The sequence below is a fragment of the Euprymna scolopes genome, chromosome 28 (genome assembly GCF_053919585.1).
Source record: "Euprymna scolopes isolate OS-2025 chromosome 28, ASM5391958v1, whole genome shotgun sequence".
In the NCBI taxonomy this organism is placed as follows: Eukaryota; Metazoa; Mollusca; class Cephalopoda; order Sepiida; family Sepiolidae; genus Euprymna; species Euprymna scolopes.
In genome coordinates, this window is record NC_136509.1 from 47,322,613 (window position 1) to 47,342,239 (window position 19,627).

Here is a 19,627-nt window from a genome sequence, read left to right on the forward strand (position 1 = left end):
TTTCAGTTAGTGTTGAATATTCAGAATAGAAATATAGATCGTTTTGTCACATTCTTGTAGTAGTTATTCCAGTCGTTAATTAGCCTTACACCAGTGAGGGGGGCTGGTACGCATAAAAAGCTGTAGAGAGGTTAGCCCTGAGACAGTGCATATTCTCTCCTGATGAACTAACATTTGAAAACTGAACTATAATACCCCACAATTAAAAACAACCTACAACTAATTTATGAATGAAATAACTACAAGGTCATAAAATGATCCATATTTCTATCCTGAATATTCAGCACTGACTGAAAGAGGAAGAGATATACTATATACTTGAAAACAGTCGTTTGAATAAAGAATGAAGAGACAAATCATCAAGCATTTTGTTTCTTCCTTTCCATTTTAAATTCATATCGTCAGATTTTTATCCCTTTATTATATATATATATATATATATATATATATATATATATAAAAGAAGCGAGAGTCAAGTCAAAAAATAATACTGAGCAATGTGGAGCTAAATTCTCGCATTTATATGTCTGTCACCACTGCGGTCGCCATTGCAAGTCTCTAGCAGGACTAAAGTGCCACATACGTCTAAGTGAATGTCGACACGCTGAGTTCTAGACCTTCAGGTCAATTGTCGGAGTCTCATACGTCGAAAATCGACGGAGAGTCCATCATATATATATATATATATATATATATACAGAAAGTTTTTAGATGAGACAAGTCATTGGTACCGTCAGTTTCAAATCCGATAATTAGGACCGTTTTAGATACGTTTAGGTCTTAATTATCAGGTTTGAAACAGACGGTACCAATGACTTGTCTCATCTAAAACCTTTCTGTAAACAAAAATATATATAAATATGCTCTTATTTTCGGATTTTCCTTATAATTGAGCACTCTGCTGGATTTCTTTTTCAAAAAAAAAAAAAACTAATATATATATATATATTAGTTTTCTCCACTTCTTATTCATTGATGTGGCTCACGGCTCACATGTTTTAGAAAAAAGTCCACACTGTCACCTACATTACTGACCTCTTAAAGTGTGAAGGTGCTAGGATGGATAGTTTACATGTAAACATTTCTTCATCTCATTATTCGCTATAATTTTTTTGTTGTTACCAGCACTCACCATACACACACACAATCTCAATACACTGAAGAATGCCAAAAATTCTGTTTAGAAAAACAATTTTTTATACTTATGCAGTATAAAGACCATGCTATCAGCAGATTTGTCCAGGCAGTTTATGGAAAACACTGGAATGTGCTGAAATGCCAAGCACCTTAACTCTAATACAAAAAAATCAAAGAAAAATTGTTATCATTGGTTTATTATAAAAAAATCTAAATATTTTCTTTGATTTCTACAAAAAAAAATCGTAAAAGGAAAAAAAAATTAAAAAAATATTTTTTGTTTGTCATTAATTGTTTATTATTCAAAAAATATTTTTTCATGAAACTTAACTTACAATGAATTTTTTTTTTTCTTTATTTGTATTTTAATTTTCTAAAAGATTTGTAAAAATTGTCTAATAATTATTCAATATTGTTTTAATATTTCAATTAATTTTTCATTGAATTAGCTTTGTACTGACAGAAATATTGGCCAGCATTTGGACATGAAAAAAAAAAAAAAAAAAAAAAAAAAAAATCATTAAATTTTTGTTTGGCACCCACCGTATTTCTGTAAAATGCTCAGACGATTCTGATGATACCCCGGTCCTTATACTATATAAGCACTGATTTTTCTTTTAAAGACATCTTGTATTTCTATATATCAACAAATAGGAAATAAGTAGAGAAATGATATAAACATTAAGATATGAAAAATATCAATCATATTATTTTACAACCTACAAGCATTAACTTAGTCCATAACAATTGTTTCTGCAGACCAGAGATCTCATCTGTTAAGTTATTCATTTAGCTTTCACCATCTGAAGAAGCAGATGAGGTCTCTCGTCTGCAGAAACAATTGTTATGGACTAAGTTAATGCTTTGAGGTTGTAAAATAAAAGAAAAACATTTAGCTCTACTAACATATTGAGCATTTTTTATCCTTTTTTTTACCACTTATACCTGTAAGTATATATATATATATATATATATATATATATATATATATATATATATATACTAGCATGGATGCCTGGCATTGCCTGGGTATTTGGCGGTGTATGTTGAGCAAAAAAAAAGAAAAAAGCAGTCAATTTTTTTCACTTTGACCCCTATTATGCCCCCTTAAAATTCATTGCTTTGGGCTCAACTCAAGTTATTAAGTTAGATCCATGTCCAAGGAACCTATATATAAAATTTCAAGTGTGTAGACCCAAAATTGTTGGAAGAGTTTGGTAGAGTTCTCAAAGGTCAAATTGTTGAACTCTGGTCCCTTAATTGCCAAATTTCTGGCCAAAAACCGATCACATCGATTTTCCCAAATCTCAGTGCCCTGTATATCAAATTTCGAGTCTGTAGACTAAAAATTGACAGAGTTATTGCATAGGGAAATGTACAGACAGACACACACAGACATGTTCACTTTTATATATATATATATATATATATATATATATATATCAATGCTTACAGTGCAACAACAAATGTATCAAGTAATGTGTTTTATTTTCAATTTTTTATTATTTCATTCATGGCATTATACAATAAAACAAGAAAATAAACCACTTTACTTTGATATATTCCTTTTTTTGTTTTATTTTTTGGTATTGTCAAAACCGAATCAATTTACAATTGCTCTGGAATCACATAGTATGGATGAAAACAGTGGAATATCCATTGCGCTTAAAGCATGTGAATTTGACTACACAACCAAATTATATAGATGTGTGTGTGTGTGTGTGTGTGTGTGTGTGTGTGTGTGCACACATGTGTGTATATGTTTGTTGAAAAGAGAAAGGATCTTTAACCCATTGGCATGCATGATCCTTTTTAGGAGCAAAAGGATAATTAATCATATTTCAGCAACATCTGTATTTTTCAAAGACATCTATAGTTAGTTATAAGGATTGGAGTATCTTAAATATTACATTTACTGTCTGATATACATTTATAACACTGATGTTTCAGTTTTTAGTAAACTGGAAATCTACAGTGAAAGGATACAATCAATTTCATCTATTATTCAATCAAATTTTATTTTTGTTAAGCAGTCGTTATAACCAACCCATATTTATAATAGAGTATACATGAATTCTCTAACCATCCTATAAAGTCGTGTACATCTTTGAAAATATATTTCGTATCAAATATTGTATTTACAAAAAATATTTGGTAATAAATTAAAGAAAAAAAATATGTGGACACAATGGGTTAAAAGAGAAAATGTCATGCACCTTGTTGGAAGAGGGTTTAAACAGTTTGTTTTGTGTGTGCGTGCGTGCATGTGTATGGCAGGAGGGGGAAGGGAAGATGAATTGCACATATTCTTCTTCTCAATGTTGACAACATTTTAGCTGACATTCACGAGATGATAAAAAAAAAAAATCAGACCCCTCCCCCCCATTTTGATAAATGGAATGAAACTTATATAATGGCAACCATTTTTTCTTCTTTTTCTGTTTTTTGATTTTGCACAAAATGGGACACAAGAAAAATTATTGAAATATTCAGATTTTTTTTCTTCAGTTTTTTTTTTTTCTTCTTTTCATTTATTTCTTCTTTCATTCAAACTTAAAAAAAAAAGAAAAAGATTTTTTTTATATTTTTTTACTTCGGTGAAGAATGTTGGAATGGAAAAACCAGCTGCAGTCACTGACTGTTGCCATGAACCCCCCTCCCCATCCCCACTCAAAGGGTCCAATGAAATCACAGACAAAGCAATCAGATGGAGACAACATGTTCTTTTAATGGAATAAAGTAAGAGAATGGCGAAGCGGGTGGAAAGTGAGGTGGCACTCGAAAATTGGGAAAAGCATCCTTCAAGGAGGACGCACATATAAATTTGTGACAGGATTTTGCACCGGGATGCTGACATTGTTCTTGAAATGTACAATCTTGTGACCTGAAAGTTAAACAAAAAAAAATTTGATATAAAAAAAATGTTGAAATTAGGAAAAAAGAAATTATGTTTTTTAATTTTTGAGATGAGAATTAATTATTTGGATTATTCAAACTTTTGTTCTTATCTTGAGTGTCATTTTTAATGCTTTGAATGTAACCTCTGATCTTCAGGTATGATTTGCTGAACAGTGGACTGCAAGGACTCATTGCATAACAGAGAAAGTAGTAAGTGACAATCTTTTGGAGGTTGAAGGTTCAATCCTAAGTGTTACGAAGAATACAATTGCGAATTACAACTTCTACCTAGTCAAGGCTGATGGAATGAGAACATGCTACCTTATTTGAGAGCATGCAACCCTAATGGATTAAATAAATGGTTCCATTCAAAATTCTGTGCAGATTTTAGAGTTTGACAGAAATATTCCAAAGTTCAACAAGATGCACCAAAACTGAAATCCTGTAATAATACTCAAAATGAAAATGGTAGTCTAAATAATACAAAAAATTTAATTTCTGACATAAAAACAACTGTTGAAATTGAAAAAAAAAAAAAAAAATTGTTTTAAGAAAAATATTACAACTTATATCAACCAAGTTTTATCCCTAAAGTAAAAACATTTAATTATGTTATACTAACCCATTTCATGTTCATACATTTCGTACACATTTAAAACAATGAAATTATCTGATTAGCAAAAAATGTTGATTAGTGATTAATCTGATATTACTAAAACATTCCAACTTATACATTTTAAAATGAATTGTTCCAAAATCAAATCAAACAGTACAATTTTAAAATAAACACATTTCAAAAACTGAAATTCGTTTTACTGATTTGGATATATGTATCTGACATTTTTATGGTAAAAAGACAGAATATTCATCATTTTAAAGAGAATTAAATTGCTACAGTTTTGGATAAATATAGAAGAAACATTTATTTATTTAAATATGTAATTGACAATAACAATAATTTTTACTGTAAAAGAAAAAGTCATTTTTTTTAATAGAATCTCACAGACATTATTTAATAAGGATTATTATTTTTGACAGTGAATTATAAAGATTAATGTAGAAAGTACTATGGAATTTCCAGAGGGTCTTGGTAGTCAATATCATTTTGCTCTACAAGGTGAAACAATAAACTTGTTGTGCTGAAGAAAACAACCCTACAGCTTTATTTTAAAACTTATTGAAAACATCAATTCAGGTAACTTTATTATGTAGTAGAGCTGACATCTATTCAATGTAGCCACCTTCAGCCTCAATCACCACCTCAATATGGGTCCAGAACTGGGAGCATACCTTTCCCACAAGCGCTGGCAGGAGCTTGACGGATGGCTTTGGTGCTGTGCGAGGTTATGTTGATGATGTTCTCGACGTATGACCAAACAAAGTAGTCCAGCGGGTTCAGGTCGGGGGAGGAGGAGGGGCAGTGAGAGAAGGGTACTAAGTCGTAGTACTCCTTCTGAAGTCAAAATTAAATATTTTATTTATTTAAAGTTGACAGTGGCAGTTATTTTTATGAAATAAAAAACAAAAAAGTTGTTTCTTAATAGTATTGATTCTGACAAACATTTAAGTTGTGTATGTACAAAAAATAGCCAATCAGAATACATCTTTCATTTACTTGCTTATAATCAACCAATCACAATGATTGTAGTAGGCAAAAGCAGGATAAGAAAGACCTGGAATGATTCAATGAGACATGTCCTCAATTGATGGCACATAAATAATAGAGTTTCATGGAGAAAGTCACCTTGGCTAATGTGCAACCCATGTCTGATATGGAAGAGGTGCAGAAAATGAAGAGGAAGATGGAAAATAATTCAGTATTAATATATAAATGATAGTGATTATGCGTATTAGTGTGTTAACTATAAGACTTAGAGACTGAAAGCAAAAATAGTGTCAACCATTTTGGAATTGTGACTAGTAAAAATGCAGGTACTACCAACATCTTATATTTATCTAAAAACAGTTTCAGAATTTTACAACTATTCAGGTGGGTAGAAAATTTAATCTTGTGTTTGTTAAAAGTTATTTGTTGGCTATTTACATATGGCATAACTAAAAGAAGACACAAGTGCAACATCACTTCCGATTTTGGGATTTTGTAAATCATGCCGAATTCCTTTATTTTCTTTTAAAGTTGATGAGTTCCTATTCTTCTGATAAGTTAAGGATGAAATAAATTAAAAAATTGACATAATTGCATGAATGATTCTGGACTACGAAACAGGTGCTGTCAAGAATTGAACATTTCAATATGCTAAAAAAACGGTAAAATGGACATCTTGAAATTTGGAATATAGACTTTTCTCATTTAAATGCTCTGTAATTATATCGAGCTTCATAAATTAATGATTTGGTAGAAATAAAAGGTGAAATACAATTGAATAAGCATATTTTCCCATATATATATATGTCTTTAAAGATGCTATGTTAGAAGTAGGCACACAAAAATTTACTCATATTCAATATGTTGATCTTTTATTGGTAACAACTTGCATATAACTGTTTCAATCTCAGTGTTGGCGTATAAATATATTTTTCTAGACTTTCAGAAGTCTGGAAAAAATTAGACACATGCAACAGAAAAAGAAATGTCAGTTACTCACTACTACAGAATCCAACAAATTATTGAAGGGGAAGTATATTTTAATTTAACATGTAGATAAAGCATGCTTGATACTGTATATATATTTTGTGTATTAAAAAAAAATATGAATAACCGCTGTGTTTATATATTATTCCTTAATTGGAATTCATTTTTGAGATGAGCATTATATATATTAATTTATTTTATTTCGGACTATTATTCTCATCTTTATTAGTTGTTGAAAAGCAACAACCACTGTGTTGGTTTCATGGTCTGTGAAAAAACTTGACAAATTGGTTGTCAACACGTGCTGAGTTAGTGTAAAATTACAATTGACGAACTGTTGATGAATTATGTATGTCAACACTGAGGACTGAAATAATTGCATGCAAGACCAACATTTTAAAAATGAGTGAATATTTGTGTGTATTCCTTCTAACGCGATATCTTTTGTAGCTCTAGTATAACATTGAGCTATCTAATTGAGAACTTTGATATTTATTTATATGTAGTTATACCAGTTATAAAATATGCTTAAATATATTTTAATTTATGCAGGTCCATATTTATTATTATAGAGACAATACTCTATTGATTATTATATTGTACCCAATATATAGCAGTGATTTAAAAAGTAAAAAAGAAATATAACTTGGGTGCCATCAGCTAGAATCAAAATCAAAACATGTAGCTCTCCAGCCTTATTTGTTACCATCTGACCAAAATCCATACATATAAAAAAAATATAATGAAAGATATAATTGTATACTTGCACAGGCATACAAACATGTTTAGTCAATGCTTGTTAAGTTTCATTTTTTTTTTTTTTCAATTTTGACACCTTAGCATCTATTTTTATTGGCTAAAAAACAAGTCAAAGTTGTTCCACAGCTCCATATATATATATATATATATATATATATATATATATATATATATATATAGTTTCAAGTCTGTAGACCATAAATTGATAGAGACTGTTCCTCAGAGATACAAGGCCACTATCTCTCTCTCTCTCTAAATATATATATATATATATATATATATATATATATATATATATATATGAGAGAGAGACAGAGTGTGTGAGATTAAATAAGTTCAAATGCATTGAACTAAAAATTTTTTTTCAAAAGTGCTCAATACATATGTAGAGCTATTATAAGTGAAATTATAGAAACATTACGAAAACCATATATGGATTAATCAAAGTTTCTTGAGATTGTTTTCGAAATGGCTTGTGAAACAGTTACTCCTCAAATAATCATAAAATTTGATTTTTTTATCTAGAAATAAAACTACTTGATTTATGTGATTTTTGGAATATGATATTTTCATTTCATCATGGAGATTTTTCATTAATTTTGTTTTTTAATATAGGGGTAATTCTGGACAAGAACCGAGAAATCTTAAGACCCTTCCCTTTTTTCTCACATGCATACCTGTCCATGTGGTCTCCTTTGTCATGACAAAGCCATAGCATTCAGGGTCCATGTCACACATGTCCTCTGCCTCCTTCCTGTCAAAGACAGACAATGCACAACCAGTCCCGGATAACGATGCCCAGCACCGATAATCATGAATACCCGGCAAGTCATATCCTTTCAATTCTTTGTAGGCTGCAGAAAAAGATAAAGAAAACCAAAAAATACAATTATTAAAATAATTAAACTTTTTAGTTCATTAAAAATGGGAAAAAGTTATAGTCCACTGACTTTGGAAATAATGCTTTATGCCAAATTGATGGTTGAATGTGGTAAAATTTGTGCTAAGTTTTGCATTAAATACTAATCCCTAATTGTGCATCGAATGGATATCATAACACTTAGTCTACTGCATCTTATCATAAAAGTTCATTCAAAATTTCAGCCAGATCAGCCTATTAGTTTCTGAGAAAAAATGAAATGGACATAATTCTTCATTCTTTAACCACCATTTCCACCAAATTCTAATATAGTGGGGCAGGTTATCTCAATATTCCATGAGAATCGTTCACTTAGTAATACAAGCACCAAGTGAAAGATTGTTTCAGCAATCTGCTTCACCACTACTACTATAGATTTTTTTTTTTTTTTTTTTTTTTTTTTACACAGTGATCACCACTTATCAAGGCCCGGAAGCCACTCAGGGATAAGGGTTATTGCAAGTACATTACGTTAGTGTGGAGATTTGATGAAGTGTTTAATTAAGGGGGTGGTTCATTAGGAATTTGTTAACATTAGACTTGAAGACATCCAAGTTGTAGTCCAGAGGGAAGCAGGCAGACGGAACAGAGTTCCACAGGCGTGCAGTTCTAAGAAAGAAGCTTTGTTCATGGAATCCGCGTTTTGATTTAGGCACAGATATAGAGTGGGGGAAATTTTTCACAGTGGATTCAGCTAGACGGGTGTTTTTCGTGAAAGATTGGCGAGGGGGGACCAGAGATTGGAGTTCAGACGAGCACCTGCCATGGAAATAACGATAAAACAAGGATAGGCTCGCAACATCTCTTCTGTGGGAGAGAGGTTGCAGGGTAGAGAAAAGGGCATCTCCCACTAAGCCACGAAGTCTATTTTGTACTCTGTCAAGGCAGGATAGGCTGTTTTTAGCAGCTCCTGCCCAGATATGGCAACACTATTCCATCCTTGGACGTACTTGGCTTTTATATAGATAGAGAATTGCATCAGTAGTGAGATATCTTCTGGAGCAGTAGAAGGATCCCACCATCTTTCCAGCGACCTTGGCAACAGACTTGATGTACGTGTTCCATTTCAGATCAGGAGTAAAGGTCAAACCCAGAAGCTTGTCAAAACATGGGGCCTCACCCAGACGAGAGCCATCCATCACAATTGATGCCAGATGGGAATCAGAGCGTTGATGATGCAAGGATAGGAGTTTGGTTTTGGATGCATTAAAGGTAACCAGCCACATCTTCCCCCCACTGAACCACGCGCTCGAGATCAGAGGAGAGAGAATCAGAGAGAACTTTGTCATTTACAGCCTTTGATGTGTTGCCGTAGATGGTCGTGTCATCAGCATAGATGTCGACGAATGATTTAAGTATGTGTTTAGGGAGGTCATTGATGTAGATCAGGAAGAAAGTTGGGCCCAGGATTGACCCCTGAGGGACTCCAGCATTTATATTACAGGCCTCCGATTTTTGTCCATCTACCACTACTCTTATGAGCCTATCGGAGAGAAATGATTTAATGATTGAGAAAACATTTCCAGTTATACCGTAGCTGGAAATCTTGTGAAGTAGGCCCTTATGCCATACCTTGTCGAAGGCCTTTGATATTTCAAGAGTAATTGCCCTAGAAAGGAAGCCTTTGTCAAGAGATTCACTAATCCTGTGGGATATAACCGTCAGCACATCTGCGGTAGATCTTGCAGAGCGGAAACCATATTGTGTATCACTAAGAAGGTTATTCCTGCTGAGGTGGTTGACTATTTCTCTATTTAATATTGATTCCAGCAACTTACTCATAACACACAGGAGACTTATTGGTCTGTACTGAGAGGGAGATGACTTATCACCTGAATTCTTAAATACAGGGCAAACTGATGAGGTCTTCCAGGGAGTCGGAAAGCACTTCTCCTTAAGCCAGCGCTTAAATAGTTGCGTAAGTATGGGAGCAAGTTCTGGTTGAAGCTTTTTTAACACTATAATTAGGATGCCATCAGGGCCAGTTGCTTTACTGGAATCTAGGTTCTTGATTAGCTTGGCGACCTCCTGCACAGATATTTGTATGTTACCTAGCTTGTTCTGTGTTATAGGAGGAAATATGGGGAGTTGATGGCCTTCGTCGCATAGATGAATGTGTTTACTTATCTGTCATTATATATCATCCTTTCCTACTGACATGGTAATCTCCCCTTCTGAGGCCCTTTATCCTGGTTCAGAAGCAACAAGACTCCAGTGTAAAACATTCAACCGCCTGAGAACAGAAATGGGGCGATCAAAAGTTGTCATGACTAGACGGGGCTACAAAAATTTGCGAATATGGAGAGGAGGACCATATGATGCAACACTGCCTTATCCATCTTCTTCTGCCCAAATAGTGCAGCTTGAAAGATATTTCAGAATACAACAATACAAAGGATTGTGTGAAAAAAAAAAAAAATATATGTTGCATGACATACAAACAAGAAAATCATATTTGGTTTAAAGTCCATTTTACATGCTACCGTGTTGGACTGATTTAAGAAATTGACTTCCAAAACTAATCTATTTCAGTATTTCTATTTATTCACTTCGACATGAAAGGCAGAGTTAGGCACAAAGCTTTTAATTCTGAAAAATTCTAGCCCCCCCCCCAAAAAAAAAGAGGCACTCTAGATTGGGACAAAAATTAAAATTGCCTCAGTTTATAAGTATTTCTCTTTCCCCGTTACGTGACAGAAAAGATAATGTGTAGTATCAGAACAGTGTCAAACCATCGAATGTCTTTGCTTCTTGCCGAATGGGTGTCTCTGCATCAACCAGCTGCACCTTATTTCTTCCAGTTAGGTGTTGTATCTGGCATCCCAAACCTGATATTGAACTTACAAAACAATCGTTAAATCTACTGAAAATAAGTCTATTCCAAACTACTGAAAAATGATTTTCCTAAAAAGATACGGTTTTGTTTACTTACTGGTGTTGACGGACGAAGTTCGATTGAGATAGGCGCCACTTTTGTAGAGGTGCACAGCTTTCTCCATGTTTGCCAAGAGCGAGTCGGAATTCATTGTCAAATTAGTGAATCCATTGACGACATCAGTGAGGATCGGACGGAGTAGATCAGGGCCACCGTGTGGTAGCCGGAACATGATAAAATGTCGACCAGCATTGAAAATGTTCTTTTTCTCATTCAAGCCGACACAGCGACCATTTTGACACGGAACTCTTCAAGAAAATGAAAAAAAAAAAAAAAGAAAATTTACAAGAATTCTAAACAAGAGTGGATCCACTCATAACATCAGTATTTTAACAAGTATTATCAGTTATATGTGGATGGGTGTATTTGAAACTGAAGGGAGGGACATCTCATTAAATGTTGGCAAACTAAATGTCTTACATTATTGCAAGCACAGTTACCCTATGTTATACAGTATACTGTATATTTTGTGGCGTGAATCTTGTGTTTAACATGCCACCCCCTCAAAAAAAAAAAAAAAAAAAAAAAAAATCCATAGGGTCAAATCTGGTGAGCATCAACAGTAATCGATACTTCCTCTTCATTCTATTCATCTGTTAAGCAAGTGACCACAAAAATAAGCTCTTGCGTCATGATGATAGTGAGGAAGTGCTCCATCCTGCTGGAAGTATCATTGTCTGTTCCTAAGCATCTCTTAGAAACGTGGCAATACATATTCATGTAGCAAGTCGAAATAATTTATTGGGACATCCAATATTTTTTTTTTCAATTCTGATACAATTACAGATTCTTTTAAAATCTCTAAATATTTTGCTATAGAGTTGTTTTTTTTTTTTATCTTTGGATTATCGTAAAACCCATGTAATATGTGCATATATTTCTGCAATCAAAAATACATATGTGGAGGTTGATCTCTAAAGTTCAGAATCAATAAATATTTTTCATTGGTACCAACAATGGAAAATTAATTTTGAAACAAAAACAAAGAAAAAGAATTAAAAGATAATGTTTGCCATTAAAAAAAATAGGCAAATTTTTTTTCTAATAAAAAATAAAAAACATCCTGATTTTTTTATTGTCGATTCTGATTAATCATCCTTATAATGCTCACCATCTTAGGTTGAGCATTTGGGAAGTGATATACAAATTACCATTAGCATATAAAGCGATGCTCTTTGTGTAAACAAATTGAGCTTAGGTACTTTGGACAATGTCAAAACATGGTTAATTCACTGCCCGCATAGTAGCAGCCGTATAGCGCAACGGTTAGAAGCTCCAACTGCCGTTTGCACGATCGGGTTTTGATCCTTGCTTGAGGTAGTTGCTTGTCTAGCCGCACTGATGAGCTGTGAAAGAGCAAAACAGTACTGTATGTGGATATATATATATATATATATATATATATATATATATATATAAGTAGATTGTAGTTTGCTTGAAGCATTGTTGAAGAAAATTATAAGGTAAAATTAAAAGCCAAGAACAATGCGAGATTTTTTTTTTATAGAGTAAAATTAAATGAAAACAAAAGAAATAAATTTCTTTTTTTTTGTTGTTTGTTTTTTCTTTTTCACACAAATTTTAATGTACTGTATGTGGATATATATATATATATATATATATACACACAGATTTTTAAATTTATATATTAGTTAAATAGTAACTGGATTATCTAAAAAAATTGTCATGTTATTCAGGAAGTGGTATTTTCAATTAAAGAGCCATAAATTTAACACTTGTCTTGTTTTTAAATTTCTGAAACAGCTGCATGGTACATAGCCGATGATCCCCATTTTCTATTTCACAGTTTAAAGTTTAATTCTCTTTTGCAATTGTGAATTTTTCAGTGGTAAGTATGTTTATGCAGATGCTAAGTTTGCAATATGCGGAACTTAGTATTTCTAGGAATTTAAACTGCATTTCTTTATATAAAATACTCAAAGCTTCTTTAGACTACACACACACACACACACGCAGACACACACTAGCAAATCTTGGGAACAAGTACCAAAAAGAACAGTTGGAAAGAAGTCATACACGATCCACTATGACTACAAAATTCCTACAGCTACATACCTAGAAAACGGGGCTATTAAGCCTGACATAGCAGTATGGGACAAGAGGGAGAAAGTTGCAACCCTAGTTGAAGTAAGTGTCCCTAATGATGCTGGCCTTAACAGAGCAGCGAGGGAGAAAATAACAAAATACCAAGGACTTATGTACGACATGAAAAGAAATTGGAATTTTAAGAAGGTATCAATCATACCAGTCATTATAGGAACAACCGGGCTAATGAAAAAGAATTTTAAAAACTATCTGGTGAATATACCCGGTGAACCAAGTGCAAAAGAAATGCCAACAATAGCACTTAAAGGGACGGTTAGAATCTTAAAAACATCTCTGGGTTGGAGTAACTAAATTAATAGGAGAATGTTTGGCATCTGGTAGAATGCCCCATCGCCAGCAAAAACAAAGTGATAAGAAAATTAAAACAAAAAATAAGATTATTCATCCATGAGACGGATAGAATTTATTCTCAGAAAAACAAAAACAGTTTTGTTACACTGTTACTTGATATAACCAAGATACAATGTTATTAAACCTTACATCTAGAATTCTAATTCCAATTTTGACAAAAATCTATTCTTGAAAATGTTTAAAATTTAAAGCTTACAGGCATGTTAAGAAATCGAAATTCAGGAAACCTGTTTAATTATCTGTATTTCTCTTATTCTATCTGTCTCTCCATACAATCCTTCTCTCAAAAATCACTGGGCTGATCTAGCTGACATTTTGCGTGGCCCTTTGTTATGATAAGGTGCAGCAAACTAAGTATTATGGTATCTATTTGATGCACAGTTAAAGATTAATAGGGATTAGTATTTTACTGAAAAAAAAAAAAAAATCAGCACATATTTAATCATATTCAACCATCAATGTAGCATAAAGCACTCATTCTAAGTCAACAGGCTATAACTTTTGCCCGCTTTTAGTAAGGTTTTATCTGCTGGTGCCATTCTTTCTGTGCATTTCGTAAAAAATATGCTATTTCAAACTTTAGTGCAACAGACAGATGGATGGATAGAACCTTTAATATAGATGCTAAGTACAGTGGTAATATGCAACAGAAGATGTTTTAGGAGACAATTTACTAAAACAATTATTATTTGGATTATTCGGACTACTGTTTTCCTTTTATTACCAAGAAGATCTGCTAAGTGCTGGAAGTGTCTGTGAACTAAGTTTGACCAGCACAGTATTGATGTGGCGCTCACACTAAGTGGGTTGAATCAACTTCCTCCAAAAGGATGAAATTTTATAGGAATATCGAATTCCATTGGCCATCCGAAAACTTGATGTCCTAATCAGGACAACGCGTCTTAGCTGGTTCAGGCACATTGAAAGAAGCGAGAGTTATATCAGCATTTGTAGAGATTTAAGACTGGACAGCAAAAAAAAAAAAACAGTGTCCTAGGAAGAAAAGGAACCATCAGACAAGACCACACACAAACAATATCAAATGGATACAATCAATTTCTACAATCGTGATCACCAGAGATTTAGCACGAGGATAGCTGAACAGCATCAAACTCCTACCAAAGGGAACTAGAAAATAAACCTGTATGGTGAGCGAGTGTGAGACTATTCTCATCTTGAATGTTATTCTTACAACTTTGCAGATGATGCATCTTGTTGGACTCAAGAATCTGCACAGAATTTCAAATGGAGGGCTTTAGTCAATCCACTGGGATAACTTGCTCTCATTTCGTCAGCCATGACCTGGTAGAACCCTCAAGTAATTTGCAATTGCATTCTTAGTATCACCTATACTGAAAGTTGAACTTTCAATGCCTCCGAAAGACTGTCACTTAAACTGATTATTACTTAGCACTTATTAGAAAGCTAATCCCAAAGATAGAATAAAATCTAAAATGAGACCAGTAGTCCGAATAATCCAAATGGTGCAAATCATCAATTAAAAATTTCAGAACATAAAACAATGTTATGCAGATTCTTTTTTGTAAGTTTAAAATTGTGTTTCTTACATAAAGCCAGTCTATTTTCAAGCGGCATGTATGTGTATGGAGGGTATGTGTGACTTACTTGGCATTAAATTCGGGTGATGCTGATGCTGAATGAGCAGCACAGTCATTGACTGTATTGCATTGTGGTTCCCCGATACCAATGTCATCAATGTCACTCAGTTTTAGTTGGCCTTTGACCAAAACAAATTGTTGGTGTCGAAAATCATTCATCACAATTGAGCCATGGGGAGAATGTGACATAAAATGAATCAGTTTGGTCAAATCGTATGAAATCTGAAAAAAATAAAATAAAATTTTTTTTTTAAATAAAATAAATAAGAAATATAAACAATTAGAGGTAAAACAACAATAAAAAAGAAAGACCAATGAACAAATTAAATTTGATTACAAAATTATTTCATACAAAAAAAGAAATTACAAGGGGCGCCTCAAAAGTAATGCCTCCTATTTTTTATTCCACCCAGATGGATCAGAGGGGACTACAAATTGTATTGTTATGATGACTGAACTTATGCATTCATGACCTGAAAGTTTCCTCTCTCTGTCGCAGAAATTGATGGTGTGTACTTTAAACAAGCAAACCCTGTCATAGACGTTCGTCAGAAGCGGAAATGTGTCATTGAATTCTTGGCAAACTACATTCAGAATGGTGATGACTATGCAGAAAAATAAATTCTGGAGACAAAAGGTCGCTTGTTTTAATGATACCTCATTAAACTTAAAGATAAATCACTCAGATATTTCTTCATTATTACGGGGTAAGTTGATATACCTATTTCAGGAATTGATGTCTGGGCTCTACAGACAAAGTTGATCTTTGACAACTAAATATTTTTGTTTACTAGCCAAATAAAAAAAGTTACTAGCCAAACCCACAGTATTTTTGGAATAAAAATCTTTCTGTATTTTTTTTTTTTTTAAATAAGTGTAATTCTAAATATACACTTAATGTTATGTTTAGACCTGAAGGTAAAAACATTTAAATTTTTGCAGATGTATTTTTGTAAGAGAGGCCTTGTTAAAAAAAAAGAGTATATTGTTCTATTAAACCCTTTATTATTTAAATAATTTAACTTTGCTAATTTTATTTAAACAAATAAAAAAAAAAAAAAATGGTTGAAAAGACATTTTTCACTCGGCAATGAGCTTTGGAAGATTTTCGGTGTAAAAAAACACAGTTGCAGGGCTCTACATTGCAAGTGAAACAGTCACATTTGCAAGTAATTTTTTGAAGTGGCGACTAGAAATAATGAAACACTTATCTTTTGGTGATTGTATTTATGTCACTGGCAATCTCCCAACGTTCACTACTGAGTGAAAAATATCTTTTTTTTTAAAAATAAAATGAGCAAAATCAAATTATTTAAATAAAACGTTTGATAGAACAATTTTTTTAACGACGGTTGTTTAAAAAACATCTGAAGAAATTTGAATGTTTATACTTTAAAATCTTAAAGTTCAGTGCATATTTGGAATTCCACTTATTAAAAAAAAAAAAATACAAAAATATCTTTATGGTATATGTACTCGTCATGGAATGAAGATGTCGTATTCCAAAAATCAGGTGGGTTTGGCTAGTAACTTTTTTTTATTTGGTCAGTAACCGAAAATATTTAGTTGTCAAAGGTCAACTAAAGATAAATTTGTCCAAAGAGCTCTGAGTAGTCGAGAGAAGCGTTTTATTACTTCTAGTTGCCACTTGAAAAAAAATCACTCGCAACGTAAAGCCCTGAATGTTTAGATGTAACTATAGTCTTTGGACAAGTCCATTATTCCTGAAATGGTAAATCAGTTTACTGAATAATACTATCCAGCATTGTACAAGAAAGTAGCACAAAAGTTTGAATGCCATTTTCTGGAATCCAGTCTCCACAATAAATGCTCATAATTTCTTGTTTTTTTTCATTTTCATTTTCACTCTCTCTCTCTCTCTCACACACACACACACACACACACACACACACACACACACACACACACACACACACACACACACACACTTGTTAGACAAAATATATGACATTAGTGGAATAAACAATCCATCAGACTATGACAGATTACCAGGATGATGATACAACCCTATTTGCAGCACAATACTGAAACTTAATAGTCAGTGCTCAGCTGGCTATCCAGTTGAACTAAATTAAATAAATTGAGATAGAAGCTCGGAAAGCTGGTTTATAAGAAAGCTGGGCTGTTCCATTATGCTAAGCTAAGTAAATTCATTCACTGAATTCTGATTAGCCACTAGTTCATGAGTGGATAAAATCTATAATATAAATCTCACCTGTCTGCTTAAATGTATGTATGTATGTATATATATATATATGTATGTATGCCTAAAATTTTCGACAGAGGTGACGGATTTTCACGAGATCAGTAGTATCATTTTGAATCTTGACCCTCTGGGTGACAAATATCGAAACATTGGTTAGAAACATTAATTCCTTCATCCTCAACTGGGCACTTTTCTACAGTGAGGGTTCGCTTTTTTCGCCAATATTTTTTAAAGTCATCCCTTCTTTTCGATTGACTAGCCTTAATTTAAACCTTCAAAATTTCCAGTTTGGTGATGGATGCAACAGCAAAGACATCACGTTTATTTTTTCACATTCTTTTCCTTCTTTGCGGTACGGGTTTGAGCCTGTCTACTTACTACCACTTTTTTTTTTTGTTTTTGCTCAACACACACCTCCAAACACCTGGGCAATGCCGGGTACCCAGGTTAGTCTTATTATAAAGCTCTTATACCAGTAAATGTCAATTTGGTTCTACAATAACCATTATCTATTCTGAGAGGGAAGTAGTGTTAAATTGCTTTTCTATTTTTTTTTTTTTTTTTTTTTATAGCATATCAACCCATTTTTGGCTTTTTAATGCCAAATTCAATAAAAAAATGTAAATTCATATTATTCGGCAACCCACAACTTTTTTTGACCAGCTCAAATCCGTGTTTGGTAATGGTTTTCTCAGTTTTGTTTTTAGAATCAGGTACTTAAAGGATGAACCATGTGAAGATTGGCAACATTCACAGTAAAAGTCGTGCTATAAAAACTAAGAGGATTCAAACTTTACATGACCAGATCGTCAGTCCATGTCAGTATCCACTGCAATTCCAAATTCAGACATTTTTGTAAAAAGGTTTTATGTTCCAAGTTCTTAATATCTTCTAATATTTGTGTGGTGTGTTTTCATGACATACCAACCTTTTATTACAAGCCATTTAAATGCCAAAAACTTATTTTGGTAAAAAGATTTATGCTTCAAGTTCTTTATATCTTCAAATATTTATTCATTATGTTTGGTTTTGTTGCTTTGTTTTCACAGGATATCAACCTTCCTTCTGGTTATTTAATACCGCGTCAAGTTTATACTTCAAGTTTTTAAAGTGATCAATAGGACTAGGGCAACAGCATATTCTTTTCATTGTTCTGACTCTCGAGTGTGTATCTGTTGATATCTTATGTGCTTTTATATAGAGTGATGTGGTTCTCGGTTGATTAACTGTCGGATATATACTCGAGTCAAAACAATAAGAATATTCTGTTGTCATAGCCCTAGTGACCAACGCAAAGAGAAACGCAAAGGCTCCCTTTTCATTATCTAATATATAAAAGGCTATATGTCTGTGTCTCCATATTTTCAAACTATCTCCTCCGAAACTAAAAGTGGCAGATCGGTGCTAAAGGCCTCAAAGGATTGGGTTTTTACAGATCGCTCTTTTATTTATTTAGCGAGTTAAAATAGTTTTTAAGGGGTCCAAAATGGGTCAAAATTGAAAAAGTCGTTACACATTTTGTGCATTCATCTTAATTTTTAATCAGTACATATGCATGTCAAGTTGGTACAGTGGTAACGTCACCAGCTTTGAATGCTAGTTTTGCTTTCTGTTATGATTCTAGCTGATGGCACCCCAATTTTTTTTTTTTTACTTTTAAAAGCACCACTATAATAATATATACAAAATCTGAACAAATCAAAATATATTTAGGCGTATTTTACGACCGGGTAAAGCCAGGTGCCCCTTGCTAGTTTATATCTACTCAACTGAAGTGTAGGGAAGGGTGCCATTTCTTTCCCAGAATTACTCCACTTACCCTTGATCCTTCACCTTCATAATGTTAAACATTATCATTACTTAAATCTTTGGTATAATTCAACGAAGGATTGAACCATGATTTTTCATACCCATTAATGAACATTTTAACCATTATGCCATACCTTCAAATATTTATGGTGTTTTCTTTAATTATAATGTCAATTATATATATATATATATATACCATGTATTTATCATACAACAGAGATTAACTACAAGCCCCTAATTTCGAGTAGAGCAC

General features: G+C 32.9%; 1 protein-coding gene across 5 annotated transcripts in view; it reads right to left on the minus strand.

Annotated features, from left to right (window-relative positions):
* Positions 1 to 3,136: 3,136 nt before the first annotated feature.
* The window catches only part of LOC145249593 (extracellular tyrosine-protein kinase PKDCC-like), a 117,502-nt gene continuing 101,011 nt past the window's right edge, over positions 3,137 to 19,627 (minus strand). For all 5 annotated transcript variants that reach the window (XM_080111297.1, XM_080111301.1, XM_080111300.1 and 2 more), the window contains exons 4-7: positions 15,346 to 15,560; positions 11,239 to 11,489; positions 8,065 to 8,241; positions 3,137 to 4,021 (exon numbers count right to left, since the gene is read on the minus strand). In XM_080111297.1, the coding sequence (XP_079967423.1) occupies positions 3,939 to 4,021; positions 8,065 to 8,241; positions 11,239 to 11,489; positions 15,346 to 15,560 (726 nt within the window). In that variant the 3' untranslated portion in view covers positions 3,137 to 3,938. The remainder of the gene's footprint in view (positions 4,022 to 8,064; positions 8,242 to 11,238; positions 11,490 to 15,345; positions 15,561 to 19,627) is intronic.